General features: G+C 34.8%; 1 protein-coding gene across 3 annotated transcripts in view; it reads left to right on the forward strand.

Moving 5' to 3' along the window:
• Gmppb (GDP-mannose pyrophosphorylase B) overlaps positions 1-14664 on the forward strand; it is a 169427-nt gene that overhangs the window by 24094 nt on the left and 130669 nt on the right. For 2 of the 3 annotated variants that reach the window (XM_090392275.1, XM_090392276.1), the window contains exon 3: positions 14132-14273. In XM_090392275.1, the coding sequence (XP_090248401.1) occupies positions 14145-14273 (129 nt within the window). In that variant the 5' untranslated portion in view covers positions 14132-14144. Of the gene's footprint in view, positions 1-11528; positions 11570-14131; positions 14274-14664 lie in introns of all 3 variants that reach the window. The other variant, XM_090392277.1, reaches the window with a different exon arrangement.

The raw sequence follows: 14664 nt of genomic DNA on the forward strand, positions 1-14664 counted from the left end.
ATGGAATAAGAGGAAATTAGTCGGAACACTAAATTAGGTGTATTCAAAGCAGTGTTCTAACCAGTTTTAACTTATGGATCTGAGAGCTGGGTCAGAAGTAAAACACTTGACCAAAGACTAGCGACTGCAGATATGAGAGTCCTGAGAAAGATTATAGCCATGAACAGATGGCATCAATGGCAATATCATATTAAAAATGAGGATATTAGGAAAGAACTTGATATTGTCAGCATCCAGGAATGCATTAGCAGAGCTAATCTCAGGTGGTATGGTCACTTAAATAGAATGGGAGAGAAAAGATTAGCAAAACAAGTGTTCTCTGCCAGGTTGGCAGTAAAACGACCCTGAGGAAGACCAAGATATATGTGGATTGATACGGTACTAAGTGCCTTAGACGATAGAAATATAAGATCTGATAATGTTGGAGTCCTGACAAGTAACAGACTGATTTGGAGGAAAATTGTAGATAGGAAGTTAGTAATGATGTAATTTTTTCATGTAGCACTATCATATCCTGTACATCCCATTGGCAGGAATTTGATGATGATGATTATTATTGTACGGGCACCATGGAGTCGAAGAAGACTCATTGTGGGAGATCCAAACTATCCACATATTCTATCATATCTCTCCTTGAACTTGCACACAAAAGGTCATAAAACCTACAGCATATCACTACCATGGATAGGCAAGAATACCTAATAACTCTCTCTCTCGGTACTGTGACCCAAGTGGGATGATTTCGAAATTGAGCTTTTCCTTTCCATGGAAGAGCTCAATTTCGAAATGTCATATTACAGCTTTTACTCTTCTGATGCATACGTTGCTCTGAGAGAGAGAGTCACAAATTTCTCACTACCAAAGGCTTTCATTCTTATTCCATCTAATATTCCTGGCCATGTTTCAAGCCATGGTGTAACAAGTATACCAAGTTAGTCAAAGAAAAACAATTGGCATACCACAGATGACTTATAACAGGCTTCACTGAAGTATGCAAAAAAGACAAAAACAAAGAATATCATTCATTTTACACAAATTATGGACTCTACAACCATGTTATAAATAATTATTTTAATTTTCCGACGTTTCGTCCTTCTATTAAGGTCATCATCTGGAGTATACACACAAATATATGTTGACAAGCTAAATTACATTTCATACAGTATGCTGAAGAGACAATGGATTGATTAACTGTTATTTTACTCTCCTAACTTACTGAAAATAAAAGAAAATTACAATAAACAAATGAAATAAAATAACTACATCAAAGCTATATTCTATTTAAGACAGTATCAGAGAAACATTCTTTCATGTAGATAGTTTGTTACAGTAAAAACGATGTCCTAATTTAACATTACAATTATTATATTTGATTTAAGATCCTGATTTACCTAAGGTCCTATTTATAATTAACTCTTAGTGGGTAGAATATGTGCCTTCAATATTCCTGAGATTTTTAGACCATCATAATTGTTAAGATTAAGGTGGTTGATAAGAATCTCACAGGCCTTAAATTAACGATCATACCATGTTTTGGTGTGATGTAAACAACAGCTGCTTTTCCAGTTAATTCTATGTAACATGTTCAAGGCATGATCAGAAAGACCAGCTTGACCATAGTTATTATATATATAATGTGTTGTTTATGTTCCCTTTTTTCTGATAGGAATTGTGCATCCTATTTCCCTTATATAGGGCAAATTACAAGTGCAATAAATACGGTATACTCCAGGGTGGGCCAGCAGAGGGAGTGGATCCTTGGATGAGTTGAGTAAGTTCTTTAATTTTGCAGGAGGTTTAAAGGTGGCTTTAAAGTTATATTTCTGTAGTATAGTTTGTTTTTAAGTGAGGTCTTGTACAGAATTTTGTTGATAGTATTTTGGCTGTAACCATTTTTTAGAAAGGTTTTGCTGATAACTTTTAATTCATCTTTAAGTGCTTGTTCATTTAGTGTATTAATGACCCCTAGTTTTTGTGTTGGGTGTGTATATATTTGGCCACTATGTGTTGGTTTCTGGTACACAGTGAAGGAAAGACTGCCAGAAAGAAGATATGTGACAAGTATATTTAAAAACTGAAGTGTGTTCTGCTTTACAATCTCAATTGTGAATTGTATGCATTTGTGTTTGTTTAGTACAAGTATGTCCAGGTCTGTACAAGACCTCACTAAAAAAAAAAGTAAACTAGACTACAATAACACCGTAACCATTCTATACATTAAAGGGATATCATGCAAAATAAACAGAATACTACAGAAATATAACTTTAAAGCCACCTTTAAACCTCTAGCAAAGTGAAAGAACTTACTCAACTCATCCAAGGATTCACTCCCTCTGCTGGCCCACCCTGGAGTATACTGTATTCATTGCACCTGTAATTTGCCCTATATAGGGGGGAACAGGACGCACAATTCCTATCAGAAAAAAAAGGAACATAAACAAGACATTAAATATAATAACTAGGGTCAAACTGGTCTTTCTAATCATGCCCTGAACACTTTACATAGAATTGACTGGAAAAGCAGCTGTTGTTTATATCACACCAAGACATGGTATGAATGTAAATTTAAGGCAGCCTGTGAGATTCTTATCAACCACCCTAATCTTAACAATAATGATGGTCTAAAAACCCCAAGAATATGGATGGCAAATATACTACCCACTTAACCTTTCTCCATAAGAATTAATTATAAATAGGACAATAGGTTATCCAGGATCTTAAATCTAATATAACAATTGTCATGTTAAATTAGGACATAATTTTTACGGTAACAAAACTATCTATATGAAATTCTAGTAGCAAAGCTTATATGTTGGCAAAACATAACTGGTAATTAGCTTACGGAATTAACAACGCATATAAAGGATATTAATTAAAGGCAACTTTAATAAATAACTTCAATATTTCGGCAATGTCACATTGCCATCTTCAGTAACATAAACATATGGTATGTGCATGCAGACACTAACAAAAGCAAATGAGGATGAAGGCAAGAAACTAATATTGTTCCTAAAGTCCTAATGGTGCCCTCTGGTGCTAATTTGGTTGTCTTGGCCATTGGGCTGAAGTTCTCATAATGTAAGTCCCAAAATTGGGGTAGTTTCATGCACCCAAATTTGTCGAGGTTTGGAATGTTTTTTTAGAGCTGCTGATGATTCCTTGAATAATCTTTCGTACTTAAACTTGCTGCGGTGTATTATTTTAGTTTTCTTCCAACGAATTCTATGGTGGGGTGTCTAAGGCATGGTCTACCAGCCCAGAGTGGCTGTACTGGTGAAACCGGATGTAGTCTTTGTGTTCTGAAATCCTGATATTTGCTGTCCTGCTTGTTTGGCCACAGTAGGACAATTTCAATACCAGGTCACTTGCAGCTGCAAATTGTCCTACTTTGGCCAAACAGGCAGGAGAAATATCAGGATTTCAGAACAAAAAGATTACATCCTGTTTCACCAGTACAGCCACTCTGGGCTGGCAGACCATGCCTTAGATACCCACCATAGAATTCGTTGGAAGAAAACTAAAATAATACACCGCAGCAAATTTAAGTATGAAAGATTATTCAAGGAATCATCAGCAGCTCTAAAAAACATTCCAAACCTCAACAAATTTGGGTGCATGAAACTACCCCAAGTCTGGGAGACTTACATTATGAGAACTCGAGTCCAACAGCCAAGACAACCAAATTAGCCCGTCAGAGGGCTTCAGGAACAATATTAGTTTCTTGCCTTCTTCATCATTTGCTTTTGTTAGTGCCTGTGTGCACATACCATATTTTTATATTCCTGAAGATGGCAATGTGACGTTGCCGAAATATTGAAATTATTCGTTAAAGTTGCCTTTAATTAGTATATCCTTTATATGTGTTGTTAATTCTGTAAGCTAATTACCAGTTATGTTTGACCAACGTATAAGCCTTGCTACTAGAATTACGATCATCCATGGAGATTCCATCGCACGAAAGGCCTGTCAATGTGGCAAAATGAGGTTGAAGATATCGAGACAACTAAATCATCTGATGTTCCTAAAACGCTGCCGGGATAACAAGGTAATCCCTAATTGTGTTACATTTAAGCACCATTTTACTTCACAGAAAGCTCTCTGTATTTATAATCGCACTAGCTTCGCCGTATTAAGAGAACAAATTACCGTGATGCGTGTTCTCCTTGCTGACGAAAACAAAACCTTATGGGCACTAGAGGAAGAGCTTTCAGATACACTTGGCCATGATCTTTGGACGATTCTTTATGACATCTCATGCGCTTCGGCAAGAAAAGAATTCAAAAAAATATGTAGTCGGCACCTGAAAAAGTACGAAAACCTGATAAAGAATTCTACTTCCTTTCCACAGCCACCACTCAACATTGTAGTCAACCTCTCGTCTGTAGTTTTAAAGCCTGAAGCACTGACCGCACTTTCACGTGGCCACAATTTCACTGTTGCTCCTAAAAGAATACCTGCCGAGGAAATCATGATCCAAATAGAATGTGGGATTCACAACCTTCCTAACCATATCGCCAACAATGTCAGACTGGATGTAGCTGGTGTTCTCACCAAAGCAAAACCTCCAAAATCCAACTTATCTCAAGACGAATATGCAGCCCTACTAGAAATGAAGAAAAACAAAAAAATAGTAATCACCAAAGCGGATAAGGGAAACGCCACTGTGGTGCTCAATCAAAAGGACTACAAAGGTAAGCTTAATGCTTTAGTACTAGACTGTACTACTTATCTCCCTATTGAATATAATCCTACCGGCTCTCAGATTAGAACTCTCCACAGACTCCTTAAGAAAGTCACTTCTTGGCCTGTGAAGTCACTAACAAACTAAAACCTTATACCTCTAGACCCCCCCGATTATATGGACTCCGAAAAATACATAAACAAAATGTGCCATTACGTCCCATAGTGGATGGCATTGATTCCCCCACATATAAATTAGCCAAACATTTAGCCAAAACGCTCGCACACTATACTGGTAACACACCATCACACACAAAAAACTCAGCCCACTTTAAAGCCAGTATAGAAAACTTCTCACTCCAACACACTGACATAATGGTCAGTTTTGACCTCTCCTCCCTATTCACTAATGTCCCACTCAAAGAAACTCTAGAGCTCATCCAAGCCAAGTTTCCTCCCGATATCTCAGCCCTATTTCTGTTCACAATGAACTCAGGCTATTTCGTTTGGCAAGGAAAATTCTACAAACAGATAGAGGGGACATCCATGGGTTCACCACTTTCCTCACCCTTGGCCAATTTCTTTATGGAGACCTTTGAAGCATTAAACTCCACCCCACAAAAACCCACTATTTGGTTTCGATACGTGGATGGTGTGTTCGCTATTTGGCCACATGGCTCAGATACACTCCACTCCTTCCTAACACACTTAAACAACCAACACCCCAGAGTCCAGTTCACCTTAGAAAAAGAGGAAAACAACACCCTCCCCTTCCTAGACACTTTAATCACCCGCCAGCTTGATGGATCTTTGGTTTTCTCTGTTTACAGAAAACCCACCCATACTGGTAGATACATTCACCAGCAATCCCCCCCCCCCCTCACAACAATACGGGGTTATAAAGACACTATATAACAGGGCAAAATTAATCTGCTCAGATGATGATGCCTAAACACTGAACTAAACCACATTGTCAACACGTTCTTAGCCAATGACTATAACCCCCAAAAAATACTAAAACCAGCAAACTCCCCCCCCCACAATAAAGATTACACCAAATCTATCACCATCCCTTACATCCAGGACACCTCTGAGAAAATAACCAATATCCTCAAAAAATATGACCTGTCTTCTTGTTATAGACCATATAAAAAGTTGGCATCCCTGATCTGCCCTACCAAAGACCAACCACTTCCCCTAGACCTACCTGGTGTATACCAGGTCCCTTGCAGCTGCAAGTTGTCCTACTTTGGCCAAACAGACAGGACAGCAAATATTAGGATTTCAGAACACAAAGACTACATCTGGTTTCACCAGTACAGCCACTCTGGGCTGGCAGACCATGCCTTAGATACTCACTATAGAATTCGTTGGAAGAAAACTAAAATAATACACTGCAGCAAGTTTAAGTACGAAAGATTATTCAAGGAATCATCAGGCTCTAAAAAAACGTTCCAAACCTCAAAAAATTTGGGTGCATGAAACTACCCCAAATTTGGGAGACTTGCATTATGAGAACTTCAGCCCAACGGCCAAGACAACCAAATTAGCCCACCAGAGGGCACCATTAGGACTTTAGGAACAATATTAGTTTCTTGCCTTCTTCATCATTTGCTTTTGTTAGTGTCTGCATGCACATACCATATTTTTATGTTCCTGAAGATGGCAACGTAACGTTGCCGAAATATTGAAGTTATTCATTAAAGTTGCCTTTAATTAATATCCTTTATATGCATTGTTAATTCCTTAAGATAATTACCAGTTATATCTATATGAAGGAATGTTTCTCTGATAGTGTCTTAAATAGAATATAGTTTTGTAGTTATTTTATTTCATTTATTTATTGTAATTTTATTTTATTTTCACTAGAGGTCAGAGTAGTAAAATAACCATTGATCAGTTCATTGTCTCTTCAGCATGCTGTGTGAAATGTAATTTAGCTTGTCTCTGTATATATATATATATATATATATATGTGTGTGTGTGTGTGTGTGTGTGTACATCATCTGGTGTACACACACACATATGAAGGTCGAAATGTCAGGAAATTAAAATAATTTTTAACACTGTTGTAGAGTCCATAATTTGTGTAAAAAAAAAAAAAAAAAAAAAAAAAGAAGAAGAAAGAGAGCATTACCTTTAATAATTATTCAAGTTTGAATGAAATGCTATTATCACTTCTCCCAAATTGCCTCTACCTAAGAGTGGGTATCACTGTTACTAAAATATTAAAATGGTTACTTAATATTAAAATATTCAGTATATAGGTACTGAAAGTTTGGGAAAAATTGCTTTAACATGTGCTGATATTCCATCTGTCCTTCCAAATTGTTATCCATGTTATACAACAGCTTTAGAACAGATGCATGCTTTTGTCAGAAGCAGATATGATTGTTAAAGTAACTAGCGCTCATTTCCACTATTATTTCTAAGTTTTGCTGGTCCATGTACACAAGTTTTTAATTTTAGATTCAATGTTTCACTCACTGCAGTGAAAGTTGCAAGTCACAAACTCTTAATTTGATATGCCTAAAATTGCTGACAACATCTTTGTTAAAAAATTTTTGTAATAGATTTCACGGTTTGATATGAACACAGGTGGATAAGAAAATAACTATTTATTAACTTAAAAGATAATATTTCGCTGGTATTATATCCAGCATCTTCAGAGCACACAACACAAAGTTTGTTACAAATGCAAAACAACCACAATCTGGTGTAACAGTGGGGGCTAGTAAAAGTAATTGCAGCGTGCAACACAACACTAAAGTCCTAATATGGTGCCATCTAGGTTTTAAAAAAAAAAAAAAATCAAAGTTTTAAAATAGTAGTCCAAATGATAGTCTTAGAAAGTTTGAAAAAATGAAATAAAATAAAAGTAATAAATATTAATTTGGTCTTAAGATGACTGTCTCCCAAATCTTTGGTAGATTTATACAGCCATACTTGTTAACGTTTGGAGTATGTTTTAAGGCTTTCGTTGATTCTAGGAACAACCTCTCTGACTTGTAGAAGCTTCTGTACATTACTTTTGTTTCTTTCCAATTGATCCTGTGTGCAGGGTATCCAAAGCATGGTCTGCCAGATCCGACTTGCTATAGCGAAAGTGTCGAATATATTTTTTGTGTTCACTGAGGTGGATGTCCACAGTTCTTCCTGTCTGTCCGTAGTAGGCTTGATGGCAAGAACAGGGCACTTCATAGACTCCTGGATGTGATAAAGGAATGTATTTGTCCTTAGGCCAACAGATGAGAGTTGCTAATTTTACATAAGGTTTAAATACGGTGCGCAGTTGGTGTTTGTTAAGCACCCAGATATCTTTACAGATGTACCTTTAATGTATGGGATGGTGATAGTTTTGTTGTAGTCTTCTGTGGTAGATAGAGGGGATTTCTGGGTAGCATTTAGTATGTTATCTATTTTATGGGGATTATAATTGTTGGTTAAAAAGGTGTGTCGTAGGTGAGAAAGTTCAGCAGTGAGAGCAATGTCGTTGGAACAGATTTCTCTAGCTCTATGGGTTAGTGTTTTTAAGATACCATATTGTTCAGAAGGGTGATGGTGTGATTGTTTGTGTATCTCCCTGTATGTGTGGGTTTTCTATAAACCGAAAATGATAAGGAACCTTCTGGAAGACGTGTGATCAGTGTGTCCAGGAAGGGTAGGCAGTCATTGGTTCTAGTTCCATTGTAAAGTGGAATTTAGGGTGCTGGCTATTTAGATGCACTAAAAATGTATTCAGTGTGTCTGGGTCATGTGGCCAAATAGCAAACACATCAACATAGCATAGCCAGAGACTAGGTTTGAGAGTGGCTGTGTTGATAGCTAATTTTTCCAGATGTTCTATGTAGAAATTGGCTAAGGGGGGGGGGAAGGGGCAAACCCATAGCTGTCCCATCTAATTGTTTGTATATTTTTCCTTTCCATGTAAAATAACCTGCCTGTACTGTGAATTTAAATAGCTGAAATATATCTGGGGGAAATTGTTAAATTTGTTAAATTTAACAAACCACAATTGTTAAATTGTTAAATTTGTTAAAAATGTTGTGTACTAAATATTTCTATAAGAACAACTTAAATGCTCACTCCATCAACTACTTGAATACTGCATATACATACAGTTTATAAACAAATGGTCTTTGTCTAGCTACTCAAATTTAAATTAATTTTGCCATGGTGGAATCCTTGAAATAATTTTTGTGTTCTCATGGAATCCCTGCATGAAAATTGTATGTTTTTAATTTATTTATATATATTGTACAATCATATAAATAATATAATATATATATAATGTTTAATTTCTTTTGTCACGATTTCTCAAGGAATCCCCTAGCGAAATCTTGCAGAACACTGTTGTTCTGCAGAACTCCAGTTGAGAAACCCTTGTCTACACAGTCACTTTCTTTATATACTTCATAACTTCTGTCATTCTTGTATTCCTACAATATTTATTCTCTGCATATCTTTTTCTTATGGATCTCTTGTTAAAAATGTTGTACATTCCTTTTGCTCCCAAGCTATTTGTTCTTCAAAGTCTAGGAACACATTCAAATACTGCATTATTTAAGCATCTTTATATCGTTTCACTAATATCTTTTCTTAATTGATATCAGGAGACTGAACATAGTATTCTATTGAGTTTATTAAAATTTCCAGCTTTGTAGTTCTGTATGTGACATGTTTGATTCAAAATAAAAAGTTACTTTGGTGAAATGTTCCTAACTGGAATTCTATTGAGCACTGAGACTTCCACAATTATTTAAAAACACAAATGACAGTGAATAACCTAATTTATTAATAACGTGTTAACTGATATTTCATTTTCATACTGGCAAACATTCTGATTGCAAAGAACAGTAATAATTTTTTGAAAGTGCAATAACATAGTGGAAACCTTTTTGACATGTGCATTCACAGTTTACTAGTATAACTATGGGAACCATTTGGAGGGGGGGGTTCAATAATTTGCAAATCACAAATTTCCACATTTTTGTAAATGAAAGGAAAAAAATTACAATTCAAGTTTTACTTATGTAGTAGCACTTCGTCCTTTTAAATACTAATATAATAATTTGTTATTGTTCCAAAGAATCCTGTGGCTAGTGTTTATTTCATGCTGAGCCAAACTGGATTTATGTTCTTTGGCATCATAATGATATATAAAAGTATATGGCATGGAAAATCTTTTATCAGAATGAATACTGAGCACTATGTAACATTAAAAGAAAAACTTGATTTTCTGGGTAGCTGTTGAGTTTACAACTGCTTTAAGGCTTGTTTTTATAATTTCTATTTCATATGAGAGTTTCTTCTGAAGAGCAAGTTCTGTAGGCTTTTTGATGTCATTTGATTATACTGTATTTTTGGCTAGGATGATGCTCTGTAGATGAGGGAGGCATTGGTAGCTTTTACCTGCCTCTGAATGTTGGTTTTCAGAGGAGTAAAGTAGACAGGGAGCCATCTGTTTTGTGTTTAATGTGTGCACCCAGAAAAAAAGACATTGTCCTACCGATTCTTTTGCCAAAGTAAATTTTATTCCAGGGTATAAATTATTAATTTTATTTACATTCCGGATTTAGAATACAGTAAGATAACACTGATCAAGAATTATAACTTGTTTTTTTTTTCCTTCTGATCATTCTAAAAAAAAAAAGTTTGCTGAATTTGGGGAAGGTTAGCCCATTGCATTTCCTTCACTTTCTTTTTTAAGGTGTATCCTTAATTGATACTGATAATCATTTTGAATAATGCAGTAATATCCTGTGGAAATTCTCATCTAGAAGGTTGAATGTGTCTGAATGAAGCCCATTGGTAAAAAGAGATGCAATACCAAACCTGTGTATGCAGTTAGGGCAGATTGAACAACAATTTAATGTTATATCCTTGTATTATTCATACCAAGTGATTTGATGTTTAAGCTGTCAGTAAATAATTATATAGCTTTTATTGTGCATGTAGGTTTTCTTTATGCTAGAACAGAAAAAAAAATTCTGTTTAGGATATTCCTGCAGAGAGCAGTTAAAAATAAATGAATGATGATAGAACCTACTATGGTTTACAACATTCACTATCATAACTAACAACATAAGCTTAACAACATTCACTATCATAACTACATAATCCTTTTATTTTAACAAAAAACATACATCTCTCTAAATATATTACAAAAGATATACCACATTTACTTGAATGTAACTTGCCCTTGCGTAGATCTCGCATCCCTGATTTTACTTTACGAAAAAAGAAATTAAAAAATGTCGCATATATCTTGCACGAAAAAAGCTTTAAGAAATAGGTAATGAATGTTGTTATAGCAGTTTCAGATATTTTGGAATTCGGTTGAAGAGAATCAACATTTCAACTCAACAATCATTGGCTTGCCTTTGTCCAACCATATGCATGTCTTCATAGCTATGCTATTTCTACTGGCCTACCTTTGCTGTCCCTTTCACACTCTGCTTTCACTTCTTGTTAGTCATGTGAAGGAGATTGTTCATAACGTATCTCAAGTCTTGTAAATTACTGGTAATTTTTGCTTGAAATACAGAGAAATGTTCAAGTTACAGTGCTGGTTTTAAACTCAAAGTTATGATAAACACAAAGATCATATGCCTACCTTTGCTGTCCTTTTCACACTCTGCTTTCACTTCTTGTTAGTCGTGAAGGATTGTTCATAACGTATCTCAAGTCTTATAAATTACTGGTAATTTTTGCTTGAAATACAGAGAGATGTTCAAGTTACAGTGCTGGTTTTAAACTCAAAGTTACGATAAACACAAAGATCATATGATTCTGAAATGATAAAAGGACAATCAATAATGAAACTGTTTGTTTTAATTTACTTACAGAAGCATTGTCGCTAAAGATAGAAATATATCACGTGATGAAGGTGAGCAGTCGATCATAAATAACATTGAAAATAAAAATTTAAATGCATTAATTTTATAAATAATGTGAGCAATTATAAATTATAATGAATATTTGGGATTTAATTATAAACATCAATTTAGTTTTTGCCTGAAAAACTTTAGTTTGCAAAAATCTCCACATATATCTCACACCACAATTTTTTAACTTTAATTTTTTTGGGGAAAAAAGTGCAAGTTATATTCGAGTAAATACAGTACATGTCAATAGTATATTATTAAAAAGCATAATTTTATAGTGTCAATAGTAATATAATATTGACACTATAAATGACATTTTTTCCCTTTTTCTCTTATAATGAAACCAACCAGGAAAAAAAAAAAAACCAAAATTTTTACTGCCTTCCTTTAAATAATTCAGTAGCCAGATTTTAGCTAACTAAAAAAATACACACATACGCAACCACGCATACTGTCATATTATGGAATACTATATTAATTCCAAACAAACTTCTATTTACTTCAAGCATTTTTCAAGTACCACTACTACATGTAAGATTATCCTAAGAAGATCATGTGAGATCATGTTTTCAGGGAAGGAGGATGAATTTGTTTGAATTAGCATTCTCATTGCCAGTGTATTATCAACCATAACAAAAACATAGTACATTGAAATTTGCAGAAATCACAGTGATAGTGCCATTTTAAATTATTCATCTTTCAATAGGAGGTATAAGGAGATGTGAGAGAAGTTTCCACATCTGATGGATACTTCCCAATGCTTCTAACAACTGCTTGCTGCGAAAACTTGCAAACATTATTATTTATATGGATACTCCATGGAGTGACAAGGCTCATTTACACCCACACTAATTAATGCAACACTTAACATCCCCTTAAACTTATTCGCAGTTGTGGGTTCTCACAGCCACCTCTAGCAATCCATTCAAAGAACCTAGTCTGCACACCCTTATTAACCACACTCTTAGTGTGGTTAGTAAGGGTGTGCTCCAATAGTATTCCAAGGGTATTCCAGTACTTTAGCCACCACTCCAGAGATACTAATTGGTCTAATTTGCTACTTCTGTCTTTCAGCCACATTTTGTATAATGGAACAATGTTACCTTCTTTCCACTCCCCTGGAACCTTGTTAATTTAGAGCTGAGATTTATATTAAACAACTTTGTCTGAGGCACTGTCAGTTCACTTGCACATTCGCATAGCACATGAGTTGACATACTATTCAGACATATTGCTGTATTCACATTGATATTTTTCAATCAATATACTGAGTACCTCCAGTTTGTCTTCCTCAATTCTCACATCAGTACTTCCCTGGATGATATACTTATGCAAAGTGATCACTTAATTGAGCTATTTCTTCTGCTTCTCTCACTTCCTACCATCAGTTCCGAATAAAGTTATGTTTTATTAATCATTCTTTTTCTTACTTGCAACATAGCAAAAAAAAAAAAAAAAATTAGATTTACTTTGTCCTCCTTAGCTAATTTTCTCTCAAAATCTGATTTAGCCTTTCTTGTTACCTTGCTTGTGCTTATTCCTCCTAAGCATGCCGATCACCTTTTTGTTTATATTCCTTTATTCCTTCCACCATGCTTTTTTTTTTTTCCTTTTCTCCCCATCTCTGCTTTGTATTGCTACTCATCCACTTATTCTCTACTTGGTTTCTATTCCAGACACTGGGGGTGCAGTCTGATACTGCCTTGCTCAAACAATCTCTGATTGCTTCCCATGCACTAATGACATTCATTTCATGTAGCTTAAGCATTATCTCTGGTTTTAAAATGAGTGCCAAGTAGAAGTGTCTTGAATTGCTGCTTCAGCTTCTTTTAGTAGAGATTGAAGTAATGCACAGCTGTGGTTATACAGAGATAGCGATATTTCTTTTATTTATTATTGGATATAATCTAATATCCAATTTATTTTTATATTTTATTTATTTATATTTATTTATTTAGTTTATTTATTTATTTACAGGCTCCCAATATATTTTATATATTGGGAGCCTGTGTAGCTCAGTGGATGTGGCATTTACACACCACGGCGCTTGGCCGCACGAAGGAAGACTTGGTTTCGAGTCTAGTCGGCGACTAGAGGAAATTTTTCTAAGCCTTTTTTTCGACCGGTTCCCAAGTTAGTCTATCTCTGGCATGTGCAAGCAGGTTTTTCCTCCTGGAAACTCAGGTTTTTCGTCCCGTAAACTCAAGAAAATCGACTGTAGAACCCACATTATTTCAGACATTAAATATATTGTGTTAGGGTTAGGGACCACGAGATGGCGGCACATTTGAGCCATCTCTCTTCACTGTGTACCGCTTAATTAGTGATAGCCTTGGGCCATCTATCCCTGATTGGTACCAGTGGAGATTGAACTGCCCACTCAGTCTCCAAAAGTTAGATAGGGCTAAATGGCCTCGCCTACTCCCATATACAGGAATAAAAAGGCGTTAGCTGATTTTTTTTTTTTTTTTGATTTTTTTTATTTATTATATTTTAATATCCAATTAAATTTATTATTATTATTATTTTTTTAGATGAAATCACAAAAATTCAATATCTTATAGGATCTAAATAGATATGAAAGCACTAATACTAGTTGGAGGTTATGGAACAAGATTAAGACCACTTACCCTGAGTCGACCAAAGCCTTTAGTTGAATTTTGTAATAAGCCAATGATGATGCACCAAGTGGAAGCTTTAGTTGAAGTTTGTATACTCTATTATCTTCAATGTTTGTAAATACTGTATAACATTGTTTTTACTTGACATTTATATTCAGTTTTACTTGTAAGCTATTTTGTAATTGTTGACAAACCTGATATTTTTTCCTTAAATTTCCTCTTTATTTTTAAAGTTATTTTTTAAAAAAATTATTACAGAATAGTGCAATAATATTTCAGCACTTAAACTATTATTGGAAATTAATGTTATTGAATGTACAAATTGGATTCCTGATGTTTCACTACTAATTAGATCTAGCAGCTTTTTTTTTCAGTGTACAAAAAAAATTAAGTCAAGAGATACATGTTAAAATTAACATAGAAATGTATAACACTTGAGCTATTGATATTGGAAATATCACTTCAGTGTGGTAGAG

The sequence above is a fragment of the Typopeltis vanoorti genome, chromosome 5 (genome assembly GCF_054136105.1).
Source record: "Typopeltis vanoorti isolate ZY-2024b chromosome 5, IOZ_Tvanoo_1.0, whole genome shotgun sequence".
Lineage (NCBI taxonomy): Eukaryota > Metazoa > Arthropoda > Arachnida > Uropygi > Thelyphonidae > Typopeltis > Typopeltis vanoorti.